This window comes from Monocercomonoides exilis (genome assembly GCF_001643675.1).
Source record: "Monocercomonoides exilis strain PA203 chromosome Unknown scaffold52-633478, whole genome shotgun sequence".
Taxonomy (NCBI): domain Eukaryota; phylum Preaxostyla; order Oxymonadida; family Polymastigidae; genus Monocercomonoides; species Monocercomonoides exilis.
In genome coordinates, this window is record NW_027150597.1 from 90,241 (window position 1) to 110,789 (window position 20,549).

General features: G+C 44.1%; 8 protein-coding genes across 8 annotated transcripts; 3 read left to right on the forward strand and 5 right to left on the reverse strand.

The window, feature by feature from the left end:
- Positions 1-131: 131 nt before the first annotated feature.
- On the forward strand, positions 132-1,421 carry MONOS_10512 (uncharacterized protein; the record flags this gene model as incomplete). Its single annotated transcript, XM_067862968.1, has 1 exon — positions 132-1,421. The coding sequence occupies one exon, from the start codon at positions 132-134 to the stop codon at positions 1,419-1,421; it is 1,290 nt and encodes a 429-aa protein (XP_067720591.1).
- A 340-nt stretch (positions 1,422-1,761) lies between these two features.
- MONOS_10511 (uncharacterized protein) lies at positions 1,762-2,088 on the forward strand (the record flags this gene model as incomplete). The annotated part of the gene is made up of 1 exon (XM_067862967.1): positions 1,762-2,088. One exon carries the CDS (start codon positions 1,762-1,764, stop codon positions 2,086-2,088), a length of 327 nt encoding a protein of 108 aa, XP_067720592.1.
- Positions 2,089-5,224: 3,136 nt separating this feature from the next.
- Positions 5,225-6,142, reverse strand: MONOS_10510 (uncharacterized protein; the record flags this gene model as incomplete). Its single annotated transcript, XM_067862966.1, has 1 exon — positions 5,225-6,142. The coding sequence occupies one exon, from the start codon at positions 6,140-6,142 to the stop codon at positions 5,225-5,227; it is 918 nt and encodes a 305-aa protein (XP_067720593.1).
- Positions 6,143-8,701: 2,559 nt separating this feature from the next.
- On the reverse strand, positions 8,702-10,039 carry MONOS_16452 (uncharacterized protein; the record flags this gene model as incomplete). Its single annotated transcript, XM_067869361.1, has 1 exon — positions 8,702-10,039. The coding sequence occupies one exon, from the start codon at positions 10,037-10,039 to the stop codon at positions 8,702-8,704; it is 1,338 nt and encodes a 445-aa protein (XP_067720594.1).
- Positions 10,040-10,096: 57 nt separating this feature from the next.
- On the reverse strand, positions 10,097-11,209 carry MONOS_16451c1 (uncharacterized protein; the record flags this gene model as incomplete). Its single annotated transcript, XM_067869359.1, has 1 exon — positions 10,097-11,209. One exon carries the CDS (start codon positions 11,207-11,209, stop codon positions 10,097-10,099), a length of 1,113 nt encoding a protein of 370 aa, XP_067720595.1.
- A 2,021-nt stretch (positions 11,210-13,230) lies between these two features.
- Positions 13,231-16,342, reverse strand: MONOS_15091 (DNA primase large subunit; the record flags this gene model as incomplete). Its single annotated transcript, XM_067867944.1, has 11 exons — positions 13,231-14,076; positions 14,154-14,334; positions 14,504-14,655; positions 14,740-14,847; positions 14,980-15,075; positions 15,190-15,258; positions 15,420-15,536; positions 15,619-15,729; positions 15,818-15,938; positions 15,995-16,148; positions 16,198-16,342. The coding sequence occupies 11 exons, from the start codon at positions 16,340-16,342 to the stop codon at positions 13,636-13,638; spliced, it is 1,695 nt and encodes a 564-aa protein (XP_067720596.1). The 3' UTR covers positions 13,231-13,635.
- An 886-nt stretch (positions 16,343-17,228) lies between these two features.
- MONOS_15092 (putative protein tyrosine phosphatase type IVA protein 1) lies at positions 17,229-18,593 on the forward strand. Its single transcript, XM_067867945.1, has 5 exons — positions 17,229-17,366; positions 17,427-17,627; positions 17,680-17,730; positions 17,795-17,883; positions 18,074-18,593. The coding sequence occupies exons 1-5, from the start codon at positions 17,361-17,363 to the stop codon at positions 18,255-18,257; spliced, it is 531 nt and encodes a 176-aa protein (XP_067720597.1). The 5' UTR covers positions 17,229-17,360; the 3' UTR covers positions 18,258-18,593.
- On the reverse strand, positions 18,525-20,431 carry MONOS_15093 (putative axonemal leucine-rich repeat protein). The gene is made up of 5 exons (XM_067867946.1): positions 20,346-20,431; positions 20,198-20,298; positions 19,660-20,096; positions 19,051-19,584; positions 18,525-18,890 (listed from the first exon to the last, which is right to left on the reverse strand). The coding sequence occupies exons 1-5, from the start codon at positions 20,351-20,353 to the stop codon at positions 18,729-18,731; spliced, it is 1,242 nt and encodes a 413-aa protein (XP_067720598.1). The 5' UTR covers positions 20,354-20,431; the 3' UTR covers positions 18,525-18,728.
- Positions 20,432-20,549: the final 118 nt, after the last annotated feature.

Consider the following 20,549-nt stretch of genomic DNA (forward strand, 5'->3'; position numbering starts at 1 on the left):
TCGAGTGCCGTTTTTCGGCTGTGTCTGAGTGCTTCTGCTCGGTGACTGGAAGGGGAGGAGCATTATTTCTGGATTGCTTATCAATCAAAAGTGAAGGCTTGCTTCCTTTCCTGTTGAAAAACACTACGTTCATGGAGAACAATGCATTTGTTGGAAGAGACGTGTATGTGAGATGCACAAATATCAAATCTCAAATCAGCATTAAGCTATTCCAGCTCGATTTCAGACCTCCCTTTGTCCGAGAATTTGCTATGTGGGGATGTTCAGAACGGAATTATTATGATGAGCAAGATTTCTTGCTCCTTGTGATTGTGAATCAAAATGAGAAAATTTTTACATCTTCTTCATCAAACAATGCTTCCGATTCACGTCTGTGCGGTTCAATGAGCGAACCTTGCATTTCCATAAATGTTGCACCACCTCACAACATTCCATCTGTTTGCAGCTATTTTCTCATTGATAAATGCACAATGGTATCTGGCGAAGAAAGAGCTCGTGATGTGACGATCAAGTTTCTGGAGTTGGAACGCGACAAAGGGGTGATCCACTTGAACTGTTGCATCGAGAGCAAGACAGACAGTCTCGTCACGTGCTCGTCAAGAGTGAAACTGGAATTTCTTACAAATCTGTTTGAGACCGCTTTTTCTTCTCCGCATTTGAGGTTTGTGTCGCTTGCATACGGAGACCTGCTAATTACAAGCACAATATTTTCTCAAGAAGCTTCTGATGGAAACTCTGAAATTGAACTGAATTGCTCGATTATTGAAATGAGTGGCGAAAGATTGGTGATGTCTGACTGCACTTTTACTCGCCTCTGTCTCAGTTCTTCATGCCTGGTTGCAAGTCGCGGGCAATATTTCTCGTGTGCATTTCTGAATTTCACAGATGTTATTTCTGGAGTGCTGATGGATTTCCACGATCTGGCAAAGTTGTCCATGCAGCAGGTGCAAGCGTCCAATTGCATCGCTCAGCGATCAGGCCTCATTCTTCGCAACTGCAAAGACTGCCAACTCCAGAACATTCAGATGAGAGGCACTCGGAGCGGATCAAACATGATTGTGTTTTCCTCAGATGGTTCGGGAGGGCATTCAAACACCCAATGCTATCATTTGGAATTCGATGATACTTGCGTTTCAAGTGAATCGTTGGTTTCTGTTGAATGCCAAGATTCAGATGTTGAGATGAATTTCTTGGCTGTTTCAAACACAGTGCTTGGGGATGGGTGTGCAGTGAGCGTGACATCGAATGCTTCGACATTCCATTTGAAGCAATCTTCATTTCAAAACATAACCAGAAATTCACTTGGCCCGTGCTGCTTGGCTGCTTCGTCTTCGTCTATGTTGCGGGAATTTGATAACTGCTCAAGCCACAAACGTATATCTTCCTCAGACAAAAGGAGCATCTCCTCTTTGTCTGGCTAATCCAATGCAAGTTTGACATCGTGTGCATTCGATGGAAAAACTTTCCCACAACAGCCCAGATCCAACACATATTTATTCAAAGATTTGATCAAGTGGAATGGATCCATGATCGATCTTTCCAATTGTTCAGGAGCAATGAAAGCCATCTCAATCTCCAATTCATAAAAAGGAGGGTTATCTGTGTCAGGAAGAAGCATCTCCATTCAATTTGGATTGTTTGCCAATAACAGCCTGAATGTCGCATGCTATCCATACATAAGGATCAATATTGCCTGCTCTGGCCATGCGCTTCTGAATATTCAAAGCCCGAAAGACGGGGATGACTTTCTTCCGAACTTCGATGTGGATTGCAGACGACGGTTACACCTTCGAAGGCTTGGCTTCAGATAGAGCATCAATGCTCTTCATTCCGCAGCTGGCTTCAGTGAAGTCTCACCAGCAAGGCAACGCCCTTGCGATTGATCTTGCTGGCTCCTTGCTCCTGCCCTGTGGCTTGTCCCTCCAGGTTGACTTATTCGATGGCTCGGTTCACAATCTCCAGGTGTATCATCTGCAAGCAGAAAAGTTTGCAGGAGAAACAGAGATTCACACAGCCATTCCAGCATCATTTTCAACAAGTGCATCTGATGCAGCAGAAGCAGGGTTTGTTATTTATCTGTTCACATGAGTGTTTTTTTTTTTTTTTTTTTTTTTTTTTTTTTTTTTTTTTTTTTTTTTTTTTTTTTTTTGTTGTTGTTGTTGTTGTTGTTGTTTATTAATTTAATAAAAAGAGAACAAAATTTTCAGTCCCGGAGCGCATTTGCATAATAAGGAAAATAGATGGAAATTATTGAAATATTATTAAACATTGCTTCTGACATTTTTTTTTTGTTTCCTTTGTATTAATAAAAGATTTGAATTTTCTTGATTTGATTATTTGATGGAAGACTCACTCGTATATCAATTAGCTTTTTTATTTGGAAATTTTGAATGTTACCACAGTTAAAGCAATTAACTTATTAATATGTTTTTTCGAAAAAATTTTAAACATCGTAAACTCTTTCTTTTTTCTTTTTCATGGGTGATTGTTTTAGAAATCATAACTTTTTTCGGTGTGTTTATTTTAATGAAAATACGTTGTCATTTACAAAACAATTTTCATTCAAATTTTATATGTTTATTTATCGTTTCAAAAGCATAAGGTTAACTTGAAAAAAAAAAGATGAGACATCACAAAAAAGCTCTGTCACTTTTCAGGGCTCATTAATAAATATTCATAATTAAAATTCAAACCGAAAATTTTGACAAAAAAAATGAGATTTCAAAAATAATCACCCACATTTCTTTTCATTTTGCTTGTTTAATGAAATTTTCAATTATTTTCTTTACAATAAATGTTGAGAATTTTTGTTGTTACTAATTTAATTTTCATTTCAGATCTGGGTTAAATTTTTTTGTTCATTGAATTTTGTTCCTCTCAATTGAATCTTATATGGTGTTTATTTTTGATACAAAAACTTTTTTCGGGGTATTTATTTTTCATAAGTTTTATTTATCAAAAATTTTTAGCAAAGTTCCTTTTGTTTATTTTTCTAATGAAATGAAAATTACATTTTTCGATCAAATTTCTGTACCATCTCATCAAAAATTTCAATCATGAAAGAAAATCTTTGACAATGTAATTGTTTCTATTTGAGCGAAGAATCATGAGTGGGAAGAGAAATTTGATGAAAATTAGAAATATTTGTTGAATTTGAAAATTTAACAAAAGTGATTTTTAAAAAATATTCAGACATTTCTTTGGAGAAGAATTATTCATTCGAATGAATAAAATCTTGAAAATTGTCAAAAATGACAATGCTTGAGATTTCAATCATGTTGAAATTATTGTTGAAAGGAGGTCTAACTTTTCATTATTCATTTGTCAAATTTCAAAGTGATTTCTCTAACCGAAATCTTCGATTGAAAAATTTATAATTCAGAAATAATGTTCGTTGAACATTATTTTTGTGTAAATGAATGGAAGACTTTTGATGATGCGATATAGAAATGTTTGGAACAAATTGTTGCATTTTTCATTCGTTCAAAAAATTTGCACCACATAAAAAGGAAGACTCATTTGAGTATCATTATTTTTGAGTTCTGAATTCATCTCAAGGTTTTCAATCTGTTTTTTCCTTTTCGCAAAATATTGGGCATGACTTCCGATCACGGCATCCTTTTTGATCAAACACTTTATTAAATATCAAAATATGATGTTATCTTATTTTTTCAATGAACTTTGAAATGAAAATTTTCGTTCCAACAAATAACAGCTCAAAAAATAAAACTGAATCAGATCCTTCCCAACTGGAAGCTTTTTCTCCATTATCTTCCGTTTTTTTCTCAATCGAATGAATTGTTGCATCTGTTTCATCTGTTCCAACGGATGAAATGCTGCTCGTTGCTGTTTCAGTTTCATCTTCACTTTTTTCGTAAACTTCATCGTATGTTTTCTCGTATCTCTCTGGATAATATTCAAAAACAATTTTAAATAACTTCTGGATTGAAACTTTTTCTTTTCTTTTTTTCAATATTAATGCAGCAATGGAATCTTCAATATGACGCAAACTAGTTCCATTTGGTGGCAAATACCTTCTTAACCTACTCCAGACAGCTTCGATGTTATTTGCTTGACAATTTGTTGTTTTATTTTTAAATTCCTTGCTATGATCAACTGTTTCGTGCACAAAACCTAGCACTAGCAATTTTGAGTAGGCTTTCCAACAATCGGAATATATCATTGTCCCAGGCTCAACGGTTTTTGTGATTATTTTAAGAAGAGTTTTTGAATCCCTTTTTTTCACTGGAATAATAAATGTTTTGTTTCCCAAAGGATTTCTTTCATAGATTCTAAATATCCAAACATGTTTTTTGAATCTGCCCCAATGACACTTCCTTTTCCGTAACAAGCACTCATCCAATTCGACAACCTTTCCAACACCTCCTAATTTTTCTTTTTTCGAGTAGAATTCTGAATAACAAGTTTTCCGGCAAATTGCAAAAATTTCCCCCTTTATTTTTTCACAAAGACCTGCAAGAGATCTGGACTGAAGCTGCTGCAAGCCTAAATGAAATAATAAAATAGTTTGTAATATGAGTTCAATTTTTGCTTTTGTGTGGTAAAAAGGAGTATTTATTAAAATAGAATTATTGTATTTGTATTTTCAACAATGATAGACAATTCTTCCCGTTGGATATGCGTAGAAATACATATCTTCGTTGCATAGTGAGCATTTCTTTGAATTGGAAATATGTTTTATGATCGAATAACCAGTGCAAACTGCTTTCACTGTTGCTGAATGTTTCGAATAAGATATGAGGAGAATTTATTTCAATTGAAATTTCCTCAATTTCCATTATTCTGAACAAATTAGTGAAACAAAAAATTCAATTTGAATTTTTTAATTATGTTTTTGGAACAGATCAAAAAGGATTCCATGATCGAAGGTCATACCTATTATTAGAATTCAATGAAATTAAGAATCTCACATTTCAAAAAGAAAGGAATAAAAAGAAGCACTTCAATTTTTTTTAACCATGAACTCATTTGATTCAGAATATTTCTAAATTCAATTTCTTTTTGAGAAACTTTTTTTGGAAAACTTTTGGAGATTGAATGACAATTTCACTTTCACTCTTTGAATAGAAGCTGCATTCGTAATTCAATGTGTTTCATGAAACAATTTTAGATTTTTCAAAAGGAATGACAACTCAAAATAATATTTATCGAAAACATTTAAGGCAAATTCAAAATTGAATTTTCAGTGAAAAAACAAAAAACCTCAAACAAAAAGTGTTTTTTTTAGATAGAAAAATTGTTTATCAATTGTGAAAAAAAGGAACCAAAAAATCAAAGAACAGGAAAAATATGAATAATGCTTTGTTTTCATTAATTCCATAAAAAGCAAATGCACAAACATAAAAAATACGAATATTACGATCAATCCATTCAGCCAAACATGTTTCTGTTTTTTCTGCTGGCACTCTCGGAAGGCGGGGTGTGCAGCTGTGCCATCGATTTCGCTGCCCATGCACACAGAACAGCCGTCAGAAACAGTGCCAAAGGCAGAACATCGCTTGGTGTGCAAACCCACTTTTCGTTTCTCTTCATTCGTTTTGTCCCATGAAACAACGCTCCCTTGCTCAGCAGACCCCCATGCACAACGCGAAGAAGGAATCAGCAGAGTCGAGGGTGAAAGCATGCATCGCGAATCGTGGGTGTGTTTGCGCAACGCCTCGCTGTGTGTGAACAGCCTGCACTTGAGCAGCAGGTGTGCTGGCCACATGGTTCTGGCTGACATCTGCTCAGACATCACCATCCAGAGCTGTCTTCTCGCTGCCACAGGGATGGGCACGGACTCTTCGTTTGTTGTCTCTGGAGGCGGGTCGCACATTGTGAACATCACCCTTCCAGCCACATCCACCACCTGCCGCCTCCCTTCCCTTCTGGCGCCAATGGGCCAGCAGCCAGCTGCCCCGATGCCTGGCAAAGCGGCTGCTGTTTCCTCGTGCTCGTTTGCTGCTTTTGAGCTTTCCTCGTCTTCCCCGTTCATCAGCGCCAACAATGGGCAGTCGTGCTTTGTGGATGGGTGCTCGTTCAGCAACATAACAGGGTGTGCATCTGCCACCACATGCGCTGTCTGCTCTGGTGCACACGAGCACATGGCCAGCACCCGAGTCGAGGGTGTGGCATCTCCCATGCAGGGCACGCTCGTGTGGGGCACCCAGAATCACGGAGGGTTTTGTGTGGCAAACACCTCCTTTGTCAGATGCACAACCAAGCACATCCAGCCTGAGCGTGTGGAAACATCAGGCAGCGAGCCAATCTCCTTCACCAACACCCTCTTTGATTCGTTTTCGGGATATGATGGAGGTGCAATTCTTCACTCGGTCAACTGCACCCTTTCCATCACCGAGTGTGATTTTGTTCGTTGTTCATGCGAAAATTATGGAGGAGCAATACAAATTTCAAGCAACGTGACAACACAAACAATCATCAACTCATCACGAGGAATTGAATGTTCGTCACAAGGTTATGCAGGTTTTCTGTTCAGCGACTACAACCTTGGCTTGGTTGTTTCACAGTGCAATTTCTCGTTGTGTGAGTGTGTGAAAACTGGCGGATGCCTGTATCTCAACAGAGTTCCCAAAAATGTGATGATATCACAATGCGAGATTTTGTCATGCACAGAGACACAAGGGATGCCATCTCTTTCGGGAGGAGGGATTCTGATTGGGGATGGAACAAACATCACCATCACCGACTGCAAACTTTTCAACTGTACCGCAGCATATGGAGGAGGAATCGACTTCTGTGGGGATGGGAACTATGGTGGAGCATGGACTGCGAGTGTGCGCTTCTGCTATTTCGAGCTGAACACAGCACGGCTGGGTGCAAAGGATATCTCGTTTCGGAAGAACTGGGTGGGGAAGGTGAGTGCAGGGATGGTGGTGGAGTGCCGGTCGATGAGCAGCGGAGGCAGGCTGGTGATGATCGGAGAGGATGATGTGAGCAGCGAGTGGATCTGGACCGGGTTCTTTGAGGGGATCAGGGTGAGTGGAGCAGAGGGGATCGACCACCAGGCATGTGGCCTGAACCAGCGAAAGTGCAGGACACTCGCATATGCTGTCAGCGTGGTCGACAGCACAAGAACCGCACCCTCCCTCGTCTCGGTCGACTCCTCCACATACGTGGAGACGAACTGTGTGTGCGGCACAGCCCACATCGAGCTTGCAAAATCGGGGAGCGGGGAGGAGGTGGTGGTGGTCTCGTCGATATCGGATGGCTCGCTGTTTTCGGTCTCCACCGGCTCTCTGAAGCTCACCTCCTTCGGCATCCTCCACAACACTGCAAAGTCCTCTCCAGCCACCTCGCTGTTTGCCCTCACCTCCACTGGCACGCTCCAGCTCCACAACTGCAGCATATCGCCCGACCCCGACCACTCGGCAGACACCCCGCTTCGCAGCCCGCTTTTCACCCTGTGCGGAGGAAGCACACTCATCAACACAACCACCCTCGCCCACTTCTGGACACACTCAAGTGCAGCACTCGCCTTCACAAGCGAGTGCACCCTGAGTGTGATCCACTCGGCACTCTCGGGGGTGGCAAGGCTCAGCGGGGGCGGAGGAGGGATGGAAGGGTGTGTGGGAGGAGGCCACAGCCTGACGATTGAAGAAGCAGAGCTGAGCGGGTGCTGTGTCGACGAGAGCTCGTGTGCAGGCGGGGGTGTCTGGATGAAGCTGGACGAGGTCGATGTGGAGTATTTGGTGAAGAACACAGCATTCAGCGGGAACAGGGCGCAGATGGGGAGAGACGTGTTTGTTGTCACAGACAGCCCCCGCGATGCGCTGGTGAACGAGCGGTGGGCAGGATCGGTGAGGGAGGGGGAAGACGAGGTAGACAAGTGGGTGGTGGATGCAGAGGCAGACCCGCACATCAGCCGCTCGGTGCTGTATTTCTTGTTCCCGCCGCAGCTCCCCACAGTGCTTGTGAAGAGCGGCGGAAGCGCAGACCCGCGATGTGGAGACGATCTGGACCCGTGCGGCGATGTAGTGTATGGGCTGGGCAGGATGCGGCCAGACCAGACAACCCTGTGCATCCTCGACTCGTGCGCCCTGCACGAGACCATGGGCCGGGGCGGGCTGTCGCTCACAATCTGCGGGCAGTCTGCAGCCAGCCCGTCCCTGTTCGTTCTGGGGGCGGACGGGCAGCTGACGGTGCAGACAGCTGGGACAGGCCCTGCCACGCTGGTGCTCTCCAGCCTCTGCTTCGATCTCCCGCCATCCTCTGCTGCTGGGCACATGGTCTCGGTCGAGGGAGGAGTGCTGAGCCTCAACGGGTGCTCGTTCGGGGGAGAGGCAGAGAGGAGGAGAGAAGCCGGCTTGTGGATTGCAAGAGGGCGCGGGGGTGCGGTGCGGCTGGCCAAGGTGCACATTGCGCATCTCTCGTTTCCGGCAGACAGCGGGGTTGTGTCGATGGATGGGGGGTCGGTGGAGGTGGCAGCATCAGACTGGACATCCACCGAGGCAGAAGGGCCGCTGGTGTGTGCGGAGGGGTGCGAGAAGGCAGAGGTGGCAGATGGCTGCTGCTTCGACTGCTGCAGGTCAAGGGCGCCAGAGGGCGGGATCGTGAAGTGCACCCTCCTTGCTGCAGGCGCTCTGGTCCTGGCCAACTCCACCATCACAAACAGCGGCATCACAGGCGGCGGCGGGAGAGGCGGCGGCATCCATGCCTCGCTGCCTGAAGGGTCGACCAGCAACTACTTGGTGGAGGCCACCTCGTTCGGCAGCAACTGTGCCCAGTGCGGGAGGGACCTGTTCCTGGTGTGCGACGACCTCAACGACACCCTCTGCCCCTCCAAGTTCCTGATGCCACTTGCAACACCCAGCGGCGAGAAGTCAATCGACATGATGGGCTGCGACCGCCACCGCTTCCAGCAGCCGTCCCTCGATCTGTATCTGTTTTTGGTGCAGCGCCACGCCCCAGAAGTCTCCGTCGCCTCGACCGGATACGACATGGCAGGGTGCGGGAGCGAGCAGCACCCCTGCGCCACATTCTGGAAGGCGGTGGGCCAGCTCGACAGGAGCGTGGAGGCTGCAAGCCTGCTGGTCGGCGACTCAGCCACCCTGTGCAACTCGTTCGACCTGTCCAACTGCTCAGTGGCTGGCATGGCAGCACCGGCAGAACCAGAGTCAGATCCAGAGTCAGAGTCAGAGTCAGATCCAGAGTCTGGCGAGACCACACCAGCTGCAAAGCTTGTGCTGAAGAAGCCCGAGGCAGACTCGATGAGCAACGGGCTGGCCCGGAATTCGGGGCACCTATCGTTTGCGAGTGTCTGCATGGTTCTCGACCACACGCTGGCCGATGCTGCGGGAATAGCGGTGTGCAGCGCAGCAGGAGAGCTGTGCATTGCCGGGTGTGTGCTGAGTGCAGGCACAGCAGGAGTGCGCTTCGCCGACCTCAAGTTTGTGGCAGTCCTCGGCGGGGCTCTGCATGTCACTGGGCTGGAGGCATCTGGGCTGAGCTTCGGGGAGGCGGTGTTTGAGTGGCAGAGGGGGTGCTCGTGCGTGCTGCAGAGCGTGGTGCTGGCAGACATCACAGCCAGCAGAGGGGTCATCCGGCAGCTCGGGGACGGGCCGCAGGGCAGGAACGAGGCACCGGCGCTCGAGGTGAACGGATCGTCGTTCGAGAGGGTGACAGCAGGGGGTGGGGAGGCGAGTGTGTTTGTGGACACGCCGGCCGGGTCGGCTGCGCTGCTGGTGAACGAGAGTGTGTTTGAGGCGTGCCGGTCAGACAGGTCGGAGAGGGGCGGGATGATGCTGTTTGTGCTTGGGGAGGCGGGGGCGCTGGATGTGAGCAGCAGCAGGATCAGGGGGTGCCAGTGCTCGCAGGGAGCAGGGAAAGGGGGCGGGGTGTATGTGAAGGCGGAGGGGCAGGGTGCGCTGGACTTTGTGTTCCGGGGGGTTGTGTTCAGCGGGAACAGCGCGTGGAAGGGCAGAGACGTCTTTGTGGAGTGCGTGTCCATCGCTGCCCAGATCAGCGAGTCCCAGTTCCGCCTTGACCTGCGGCCAGACGTGTACAACCGCTTCGACGCCATCTTCGGCAGCGACGCCACACACGCTGCGCCTGTCGATCTGATGGACTATGTGACGATCTACCAGCAGAGCACCATTGTGGTGTCCACGCAGCCCGGCAGCGGCGGAGCAGACGGGCGGCAGTGCGGGAAGGTGGATGCGCCCTGCCGCACAGTCCCCCACGCCCTCCAGCACCTCATCGCCGACTGTGCCTCGCGCCTCCTCATCCGCACCTCCAGCACCATCGACACCCAGTGCAGCTTCGCCAACCTCGAGGTCAACTCCGTGGCCAGAGCCATGGCCAGCGTGAGCATCGCCCCTCGCCTGCCCCCCACGCAGCACACGCAGCAGAGCGTGGTGTGTGTGAGCGGCCGGGTGGTTGTGGAGAACGTGTGCTTTGCCCTCCCGGCCGACCTCCCCTCGCACTCCTCGCTTGTGTGTGCCGATCGCTCGGCCAACGCCTCGTTTGTGGGGTGCGAGTTCCGAGGAGAGGGAGGAGAGGGAGGAGAGGGAGGAGCAGGCGGGACAGGCAGTAGCGCCTCCCTCCCGACCCTTCTGTTGTGTGCCGAGAGCGAGGTGCGGCTGGAGGAGGTGCGTGTGGACAGCGTGAGGTGCACATCGATTGTGCAGTGCACAGAAGGGAGGGTGGCGGTGCGCCGACTGGTGGTGCAGGCAGTCAGCACCACCCGATGCGCACTCATGATGGCCGATGCCTGCAGCTCGGCAGAGGGGCTCGAGGCATCAGACTGCGCCATCGAGCACGGGTCGTTTGTGGAGGTGGCCAACAGCGGCGGGGCAGAGGCGGACGGAGCAGACAGACGCTCCTTTGCATGCTCCCTGGCCAGCCTCGCAAACATCTCGTCGGCCGATGCAGCATCCTGCTTCCGCTGCAGCATGGGCGGGGGTGCCCTCCGCCTCTCCAACTGCACGCTCTCGGGCTGCCTGTCAGCCGGCGCCTCCCTCGGCAGTCTGGCGTTGCTCGCACACAGCCCGGCTGCAGCCCTGAGCTCGTGTGTGTTCGAGGGCACAGCTGCCGGCCAGAGCGAGCACAGCCAGCCCGGCAACACTGGCCGAGACGAGCTGTGCGCCTGGAACACCTCGCTTGTTGCGTTCGCCAACTGCACCGCCACGCTCAGCGACACCACAGTCTCGCACTCGCCGCTCGGGGGCATCGCTGCCGCTGCCAGCAGCATCGCAATGGCCGACGCCCGGATGTTTGCCAACAGCCCAGCTGCCCCGCACTACCCCTCTGCCCGCAGAAACATCCTCTGCACCGGCCCCGGCACCCTCGCCATCGCAAGCCTGAAGGGCGGAGACGGCACCCCCGATGCCCCTTCCCTGTGGATCCGGAACGAGGGGTGCCGCCTGGCCGGCATCATCCCCGACCGCCCCTCGCCCTTCTTCGTCCCGGTGCTGTCGTCTGCTGCCGCCCAGGAGGATGGCAGCCACATGGCGCTCACCCTCCGCGGGGCGCTCCTCCTGCCCTGCAGCCTCGCCTTCCGCCTCGTCACAAGCGCAGACGGCGTGGATGTGGTCGACAGCCACGAGTTCGCAGACGACGGGTATGTGTCGGAGAGCGAGGCGCGGGGGCGTGTCCCGCTGGCCACCTTTGCCTCTGCACCCCCCTCTGCCGAAATCAGCGTTGCTGTCCTGTTTGGCGGGGCTGACGGCGCGCTGTGTGCAACACCACCCCTCGTCCTCAAAAACAGGTCAGAGCCTGCCAGCGCTGCCCACCCGGCCGAGGCTGCCGCACCGGCACTCCCGTCCTGGCTCGTGCTCCTCCTCGTTGCCTTCGGCCTGCTGTTCCTCGCTGCGCTGGCGGTGTCGGTTGCTGCCACAGTCCGTTGGAGAAAGCAAAAAAGGAGAACAGAAGAGTTGGAGGTGATTGTGAATGATAATATCAGAAAAGATCCGAAGGCGTTCGAGATGGTGACAATGGAGATGTCGCCCGAGGAGCAGTGGAGGAGAGCTGAGAGAGAGGCGGAGAAGAAGAATGATGAAAGGATAAAGAAGAGGGTGTATGCGAAAAGCTTGGGACACTCGGAGTCATCAGAGCATCTTCTGTCTGAGAGTGGCTCCACTGAATACATTTTGGGAAAGGATTCAGACAAGATTCCTGATTGGGCATTGGAAAAGGTTGAAGAGGAAGAGACAAGAAAGAGAACACCATCACCATCCATCTCATCCACTTCAACCACTTCAACGACAGATTCAGATACAACATTTGTTCGTATGGAAGATGCATGCCCGACCACTTCATCGATGTCGAATCTGGTGGATGCGATGGCCTGCTCGTCTCCACACGAGAAGCTGATTGTGGATCTGAGGGATTCACTGTTCATGTTGCTGCATGGAAGGAACGAGAAGAAGGAGATGGCGATTGGCTCATTGAAGGAGAGGGAAATGACAGCTGCCCAAATCCTGTTCTGGGTGGCGAATCTCGCACTCCACTCCTTTGACGAGATGGAAAACGGATTGTCTTCGCTGGCCAATCTCAGCCCCCACATTGTGCTGTTCTCGGAGCACATGGTCATCTGCATTGCCCTCCACTCCGACTGTTCATCTTCAGACGATTCCGACTCATCCTCCATCTCTTCGTCAACTGTTGTGACATCTGCCAGTGATGATGACGACGACGATGATGATAGAGACTCGCTGCCCTCATCAGCGTTTGAGGATGCAGATGACAATTGGAAGGAGTGCCTGAGGTGGAAGGCGCCGGAGCTGCAGATGAGCAAGAAGATGGGGGCAACAAAGGAGTCGGTGGCGTTCTCGATCGGGATGATGCTGTGGGAGTGCCTGGCGCTCCAGATCCCGTTTGGGGAGTATCCGGCCGAGGTGGCAGGGCAGAAGATCGCGAACGGGGAGAGGCCAAGGCTGGGGGCAGCAGGCGGAAGCACCCTGCTCGATGCAGTCAGGATGTGTCTCGAGCACGACCCTGGCTCCCGGCCGTCGCTCGTGCAGGCAAAGCGCGAGCTCATCCAGCGGTTTCCGAAGGGCGCAGCTGTGCCCACAGCATCCGATACAATCACCCTCGGCTGCCAGTCCCAGCCCCCCAGCACAGCCGCCTCCAGCGACCTGTTGGAGCCCAGCGGGCAGACAACGCTGAGATGAGCACCAAGCGCTCCTCCGCTGCTGCCCTGCCGAAAGGCTCAAACCTCATGAGACAAATGCAAATACAAAGAAACAACAACAAATGCAGGAGAAGCGAAGTGGCTTCTGCACAGACAAGGCCTGCACAAAGTGGCCACAAACACCCACTCGGTGGGCTCTGCTGATTGGGAACGACTGGCGTTGTTCCCCCCTTTTTCTCTTTCTTTGCCACTCTCAGTGGCATTTCCACCACACACACGATGCACCTTTTTTATCTCCCAGTTTTTTCTCCCAGTTTTTTCTCCCAGTTTTTTCTTCATTTTTGTTTGCTTTTGTTTGTGTGGCACATCAACCCTGCTTTTCATCTTGCAGATGACAGAGAAGAGAAGAAAAAAGGAAAGAAAACCATCCAATCTCCCTGTCACAATCTGTTTGTTCGATTTTTTTTTTAAAAATTTTTATTGGGAAAAAAAAAAAGAAAAAAAGGAAACACAAAACACAACAAAAAGGAAACAGCAGACACTTTCTAAGGCTTGCTCTCAATCTCCATCTCAACACCCTTCGCCCCCGAATCCTCCCCCAGAGCCCCAGCCTTCTCCTCCCCAGGCACCAGATCCTCAATGTCCATCATCTGCGACGCCAAAGACAAAGACGACGACGAAGACAAAGACAAAGATGAAGGCAAAGATGAAGGCAAAGATGAAGACGATCCAGAAGCAGAATCCAGCACAGACGACTGCAATGCCCCTTTCTCCCCTTCCATCTTCATCTCCTTCATCTCCTTCATCTCCTTCGCCTCCTTCATCTCCTCTCTCTCTTTCTGCTCTTTCTCCCGCTGCTTCAGCGTTTCTGGGTCTGAGTAGTAGTTCCGGCTCTTCACAAAATACTCCAGCGGGTTCATCGGCGCCTGGAGGTTGAACGAGATGTCTCCTCCGTGCCTGAAGTAATACATCACAGCACACGCTGGCTGCACACAAAGCACAACACAAATTCATAAACACAAACAATTTTTAAGGTATATCTTTTAAATATTATTTTTCAAACTTCACATTTCTTTCCTCCACCTTCAACTAACGTGTCATAAACTTCATCTGCTTCCTTTGGTGTTAGAGAAGCTGTTTCAATAAGAGCATGTCTCAACTCGTCTTTCTGCATCCACGCAAAAGGGCATCCGTGACATTGGTCAGAAGTGCTTGGAGCTGGTCCGGATATCATTGAGCGACAGCTAAATTTTTATAAAATGTAAATTTGTCAAAGGGGAGAAAAAAATGAAACTTTCCGAATCAAAAATATAACAGAATAGCGAATGCTTCAGTTGAGCTTATCTCAAAAACAAAACACAAAAAAAGAAAGTGCATTTCCACTCTTCTCGAGTCTTTGATAGCGCAACATACGATTTTGGCTTGAAATTTGCCCTTTTCCCTTCAAGTCCATAATTATATCGGATTCCATAAGCATATTCTCTCTCAAACTTCGTATCACCCACTGTTTGAGTTAACTCTCCCCTGAACAACGCCATTGTTTCTTCAAGTCCCATTCCGCATCCCTAGAAAACCACATTCAGAGAAAGAAATTTAATCCGGTTTCATGAAGTTCTTCTTCGAATAAAATAGCAATCAGCAAAAGAAACCTTCAAAAATAGCTGATATTGCACCCTTCCTTCGTATTTCAGATGATGTGCTCTTCGAAGATGCCGGTGAATCATCATCATGCAAAGAGGAAATGAAGCTGCTGCAAACTGCACATCAATGAAATAAAAATAAAATAAAATAAAAAACAAATTTTTAATAGTAAAAGTGTATACAAAAATTTAATTTTTTTTAAATAAATAGAATTTGACTATAATTTAAAGCCAAAATAAAACACAAACTGCATCAACATTGCTATTGTTTATTCGTGCTCCAGCAATGCTTACATCCTTTGAAGCAACTTCAGGCTGACGAATTATGGCTTCGAGATACGTACACTATTAAAATTTATATTGTTGATTGCCGAAAAAAAAAAAAAAAAAAAAAAAAAAAAAAAAAAAAAAAACATAGACATAGTTTAATAATAATATCAGATAAAACAAATTGCATACAATTCTTGGATCCGTTTTTGATAACTTTTCATAAAGATTGGCAGCAGTATCCATATCCTTTTGCAAACGCTATGGGCAGAAATGATAAAATATTTGTGGAAAAGAATCAATGTGAAAGGTGAATAGAAAAAAGTGAATTTTCAAAGATTGAAAAGCTTTTAAAGTTATTACATTAAAAAAAAAAAATATGTCACTATTCTTTAACTAGATGCTCTTTATTTCCAACAAACCTCGGCCATAATTGTTTCAAACACACGACACAAATGTTTACGATGAACAACAGCTACACTTCCACAAAGATATGCTCTACGCTGTTGAATAAGAGTGGGGCATCGCTGCCATGGAACCTTTTATTTTTAAAATTCAATTTATACGAAATTAAAGGAGAATAAAGGAAAAAGTTGAAAAAAACAATCAAAAAGATCATACCAAAAAATAATCTTTTAAATTAACATCATTTCCGTATTCACTCAGAGTGCTATCCGAGACTTGTTGCCATTGGAGCCAATTCTTTATCTTTTTCTTGAACGAATCGTCAGGCTAAAATATTTGTAATTCACGTTCATTAAATTTCAAAAAGTCAATAAAATTTAATTAGTTTTTAAAAACGTTATGAAATGAGACATACATCATCGTAGGCAAAATTATTTTTATTGATAAATGCAGTTTGTTGCTGTAATGTAGCATCAGTATATCTAAAAGAGAATATTATAACTTCACTATTCACGAATGTCCTAGCAAGCTCATGACTATAAAAATAAAAAATTTAATAATTATGTAGCAATGTATTTCATAATAAACGTACTTTTTTGCACAGGCAAGCTTATAGATCCAATGAGAAGCTTGATCACCTCTTTTTGTCATTATTGGACGGAATTGAGAATCACTTTCAATTGCCGCAAAAATATTTATTTGCTCTTCTCTGGTCTTTCCAGTTAGTTCCAACAATCTCTTGTGAACTTCAAATTCAAAAGAAATTTATTTAAAAAATCAAAAAAGAAGCACTACATTGACTTCGAAGAAATCCAAGTTGATAAAAATCATCAAGAGACACAGTATCTGTCGGCTCTACATTGTAAAATGATAACTCATATTTATCAACCCTTGAAGCCGGACGGTAGGATGATTGTTGTTTTGAACGAAGAACTTGCATAAAGTTGTTAAGGGTTTGTAGCTTTTATTTAAATTATCAATTGATTGATTTTTTCTTTGAAAATAGAAATTAAAAATTCTGTACAAATCAAACAAAAACAACAAACATTATTCAAAGTTCAATATAAATTCTGAAACAAGTCTATCTCATGATGTACTTTTTATTTCAGAAAAAAGAATAATTTCCCGAAAAAACAAAAGAACAAAAAAGTGTTTAAAAAATGACGTGTGTTGACATGCTTTCAAATGATTTTCCTAAGTTTCAAAAACTTAATAAAGAAGCGAAGTTGCAAATAACCGAAACCAATGACAATTAAAATTTGAATGATATGAAAGATAACTATTCTCAGTGCATTATTTGATTCAGTTGTAATTAGTTCATTGTGACGTTGAAGATAGTATTTTTGCTCAGCTTCAATCATATGCATTTTCGATTCCAAGCGCTTTAAAAACATTTCAGGTGCCTCGTTAGCTTCTTGATCAGCAATAGAGTCTCCAAAGCCGGTTTTAACATCCATTGATAAATAAAGCGTTCTTTTTGATGACAAAAATGATGAGTTAGTTGCTAAGCAAAGTTGATGTTCCCCCGGAACCATTGACGTAAATGAAAATAAACCACTTGGCTTTTGCTCGGATCGTAAAATATCAGCTCCGTTAGGGTCAACAACCGAAACTGTAACACCCACAGGACGACGATTCGTTTCATTTTTGTGTACTTCAAATTTATATTTTACTTGAACAAGTGTTTCAGTTGCATAATCATCTGAAACGCAAAATTCTTTTCCCTCTTGTACAGGAATAAGAAAAGAATCTGTTATTTGAATGAAAGAGAAGAGAATGAAAAACATGTTCGAAAAAATGAGCACTAATGGGTCATTTTAACCATTATAGAATACTGATTGAGTCTGTGTTCTGAGGCTCCAGTCCGGGAAACCGTTTTATCTTTCATCACGCCTTGAAAGTCGAGTTAATTCTTAAAATTTTATTTCCTTATTGGAATTTAACCTCGTTATTTTGCCATGCAGGTTTTGTGCTTTACGTTTTAACGTTGTATTTTTTTATAAATATTATTTTTGATTTAATAGAACATTACATCAGCATTTTCGCATCCTCCTTCGCTTATTGAAACAAAATATTGGATTTTTTTCATATGTGGCACACCTAAAACAACTTTGCTTGATGTCTTTGGGCGTCAACTTGCAGAGCACAGCATAAAGCATGTAGTTCGATTGTCGCACGACATGTATCCAACTGAAAACCTTGAAAAAGATGGAGTTCAGTTTCATGTGTGCATTTGAGTGATCATTTGAAAAACTATTTTTTTTTCAATTCTTTCAGGATTGGGCATTTCCTGATGGTGATTCTCCTCCTCCAGAGTTTCTTAATCAGGTTTCAGTAAATCTTATGTAATATCACAATTTACGTTTTGTTGTATCGTTTCTTTTTTTAATAGTGGTTTGAGTTACTTGAATCAATTGCCGCAAAGAAAGACAGTGCTTCAAAACCAACAATTGCTGTTCATTGTTCGGCAGGTCTTGGACGGTTTGAACGAAAAAGTTTTTATTTTTATAAGAAATTCACATTGCTTCAATTTTTTGTATTATCAAAACACTGCTATTGTTTATTTCCACATAAATGTGAAAAAACATTTCACAAATCATTTATTACCGATTTGCATCTGCTTTCAATTTTTGCACATTTACAACGTACTACTTAAAACTTGCTGATACAGTGCTCCAGAATTTGTGTGCTGTGCTTTGATTGAATTTGGAATGGACCCTGCAGATGCTCTTGCTTTGGTTAGAAAACATAGGAAAGATGCACTTAACAAAAAGCAAGTTAGCTACGTTTTGGGATATAAGAAATCGAAAAAGAGAAAGTTGTCGTTGAGTGATGGCGTTTGCTGTATTGTTTAAATTGCAGGATGGTCACTTCGTATTTTGGTGCAAGAGAAGAAGCGCAAAGTTAATCTTTTCTTATTTTTATTCAGCTCATTGGTTAACTTTCACTTTTAAAAAGTCGTTTATTCATTTTTTTTTTCTCTGGTCAAAGAGCGACTTGAAGGATGGAGTTTCAAGGTATTATTTCCTTGATTTTCAAGCATTTCAACAAATTGGAAACTGAAGTTTTTGATTCATTATAATGCTATTCCTTTTATGTTCGTGTCTTTGGAGAGAAAAGTATTTTTATGTATTCTTTGTATTTTTTTTTCCCCCAAAAATAAATCGAAAAATATTTTAACTTTTGCATCACTTGAATTAACTTAAAATTATTTATGAAACAGAAGGAAATTTTGTGGAATAACACAAAAATAAAGCATCTATAGAGATAAATAAATCATGAAATGGTTGAGAATTAGCGAAGTGAGATGCTCTAAAAGAATCTTTTCAACTATCTTCTTCTTCATTGTCTTCGTATTCGTTTTCTTCTTCTTCATCTTCTTCATCCTCCCCATCTTCTCTTGTTTCTTCTTCTTCGCTGTTTTCTGTTTCTTCATTCTGATTTAGCATTTCTTCTTCTGTTTCTCTTTCTTGTTTCTCTTTCTCTTCCTGATATTTAAAAGAAAAATAACAAAATGAATAAATGAATGCATTAAATTGAGAATACTTTCAATAAACAACTTCAATTCATTTTGAAAGACCACAAAAAACAATATACAAAAACAATAGTTTCCACAAAACTGTTTAAAAATCCTTTATCGTAACAAACCTCTTCTTCTTGCAACCTTCTTTCTTCTTCCTCTTTTTTTCTCAGCTCTTCCAGTTCAGCTTCTTCCTTCCTCTTCAGCTCTTCCTCTTCTCTTTTCCTTTCTTCTTCCTCTTTACGAATTCGTTCTTCTTCTTCTTTTCTTAATCTTTCCTCCTCTTCTTTCTGTCTTTCTTCCTCTTCTCTTTGCTCTTTCCGCTCGGCAGCCATCTGCAACTCCTCTTCCGTTACTCTCTTCCCATCAAGCTTTTCGAGCCACGGAATAAATGATAGCACCTCAACTCTATAGCCATCTTCCAGTCCTATTCCAAAGGGATTCCCCTTCAACCAAACATTTTTTAACCCTTTTACTCGTTTTAAAAGAGGTAGTTGCTTCATATCGAGAATCTTATTTCTGGATAAATCAATTTCCTCAAGCATTGGAAGCCCGTCAGATGGCAATGACGAAAGATCACTAATAGGATTATGTGCTAAAATTAAGCGCTTTAGCTTGCTGCACGCAATAATTCCTGACAAGTCAGTAATCATATTTCCTGACTAAAAGAGAAAATACAATAATAATTGAATGCAGAAATGCTTAAAAAGTCTTAAAATAATTAAGAAAAAGCAAACCATATCCAATTCTTCGATGTTTGGATTTAGTCCATCACAGTTTGTAAGTATGTTTGCCCTTATTTCAAGAAACCTTAGAGGAATTGAAGGATCAGATAATCCAACTAGCCGAGAGATTTTATTTCCATTGAGGTTCAGGGTCGTAAGAAAGGGATGTAAAAACGAATCAACTTGAAGCTCGCTGATGTTATTTTCACTGAGGTCTAAAATCTGTAAAGAAGGCTTTTGTGCAATTTTTGGATTTTGAATTTTATTTCGAGAAAGATCCAAAGCAACGATATTACGCAAAAGAGGAGATCCCAACGGAGTAACGTCTTTGATGCAGTTATGCGAAAAATTTATAAATCGCAAAAACCGATATTGACTGATTATATCAATATTTTCTATTCCCATATCAACCATTGTCAATCGAGTGTATGCCTGCGACAATCCTTCATCTACATAACGGAAAAAATTTTTTAATAATATATTTTTAAATGTTTTGAATCAATATCAAAACAGTAGACATTCATCATTTAATAATCAAAATATATCAAACTTGATGCTTGGAGGTGACTAAGACAAGGTCCTATCATCTCAGTCGTTAAACAAATTCCATTTTCATCCTCGCCATTAACGAGTTCTTCTGACATATGCTTCCTTCAAACAGAAACGAAAATTTTTTGCTGAATAACAATATCCCATACAATTTCATTTCAAATTTGAAGTTTTGAAATATTTTGAACGATAAATAATTATTATTGAAAATTCATAGGCAAAATAATTTTTCAATGATAAACCTTTATTATTATTATTATCCATTCAAAACATAATTGTGCTTTTTTGGATGGAAAATAATGAACAAGGCTTATGCGAATGGGTAGAATCCTTTACTCAGCTTAATCTGTCGT

Bases quoted from the DNA above. Each gene is read 5' to 3' on its own strand.
- MONOS_15092 (XM_067867945.1), top strand. The intron at 17,628-17,679 runs GTGTGCATTTGA...CAATTCTTTCAG, and splicing joins AAGATGGAGTTCAGTTTCAT to GATTGGGCATTTCCTGATGG. The intron at 17,731-17,794 runs GTTTCAGTAAAT...TTTTTTTAATAG, and splicing joins CTCCAGAGTTTCTTAATCAG to TGGTTTGAGTTACTTGAATC.
- MONOS_15093 (XM_067867946.1), bottom strand. The intron at 20,097-20,197 runs GTTTGATATATT...TCCGTTATGTAG, and splicing joins TAGTCACCTCCAAGCATCAA to ATGAAGGATTGTCGCAGGCA. The intron at 19,585-19,659 runs GTTTGCTTTTTC...TTTCTCTTTTAG, and splicing joins ACATCGAAGAATTGGATATG to TCAGGAAATATGATTACTGA.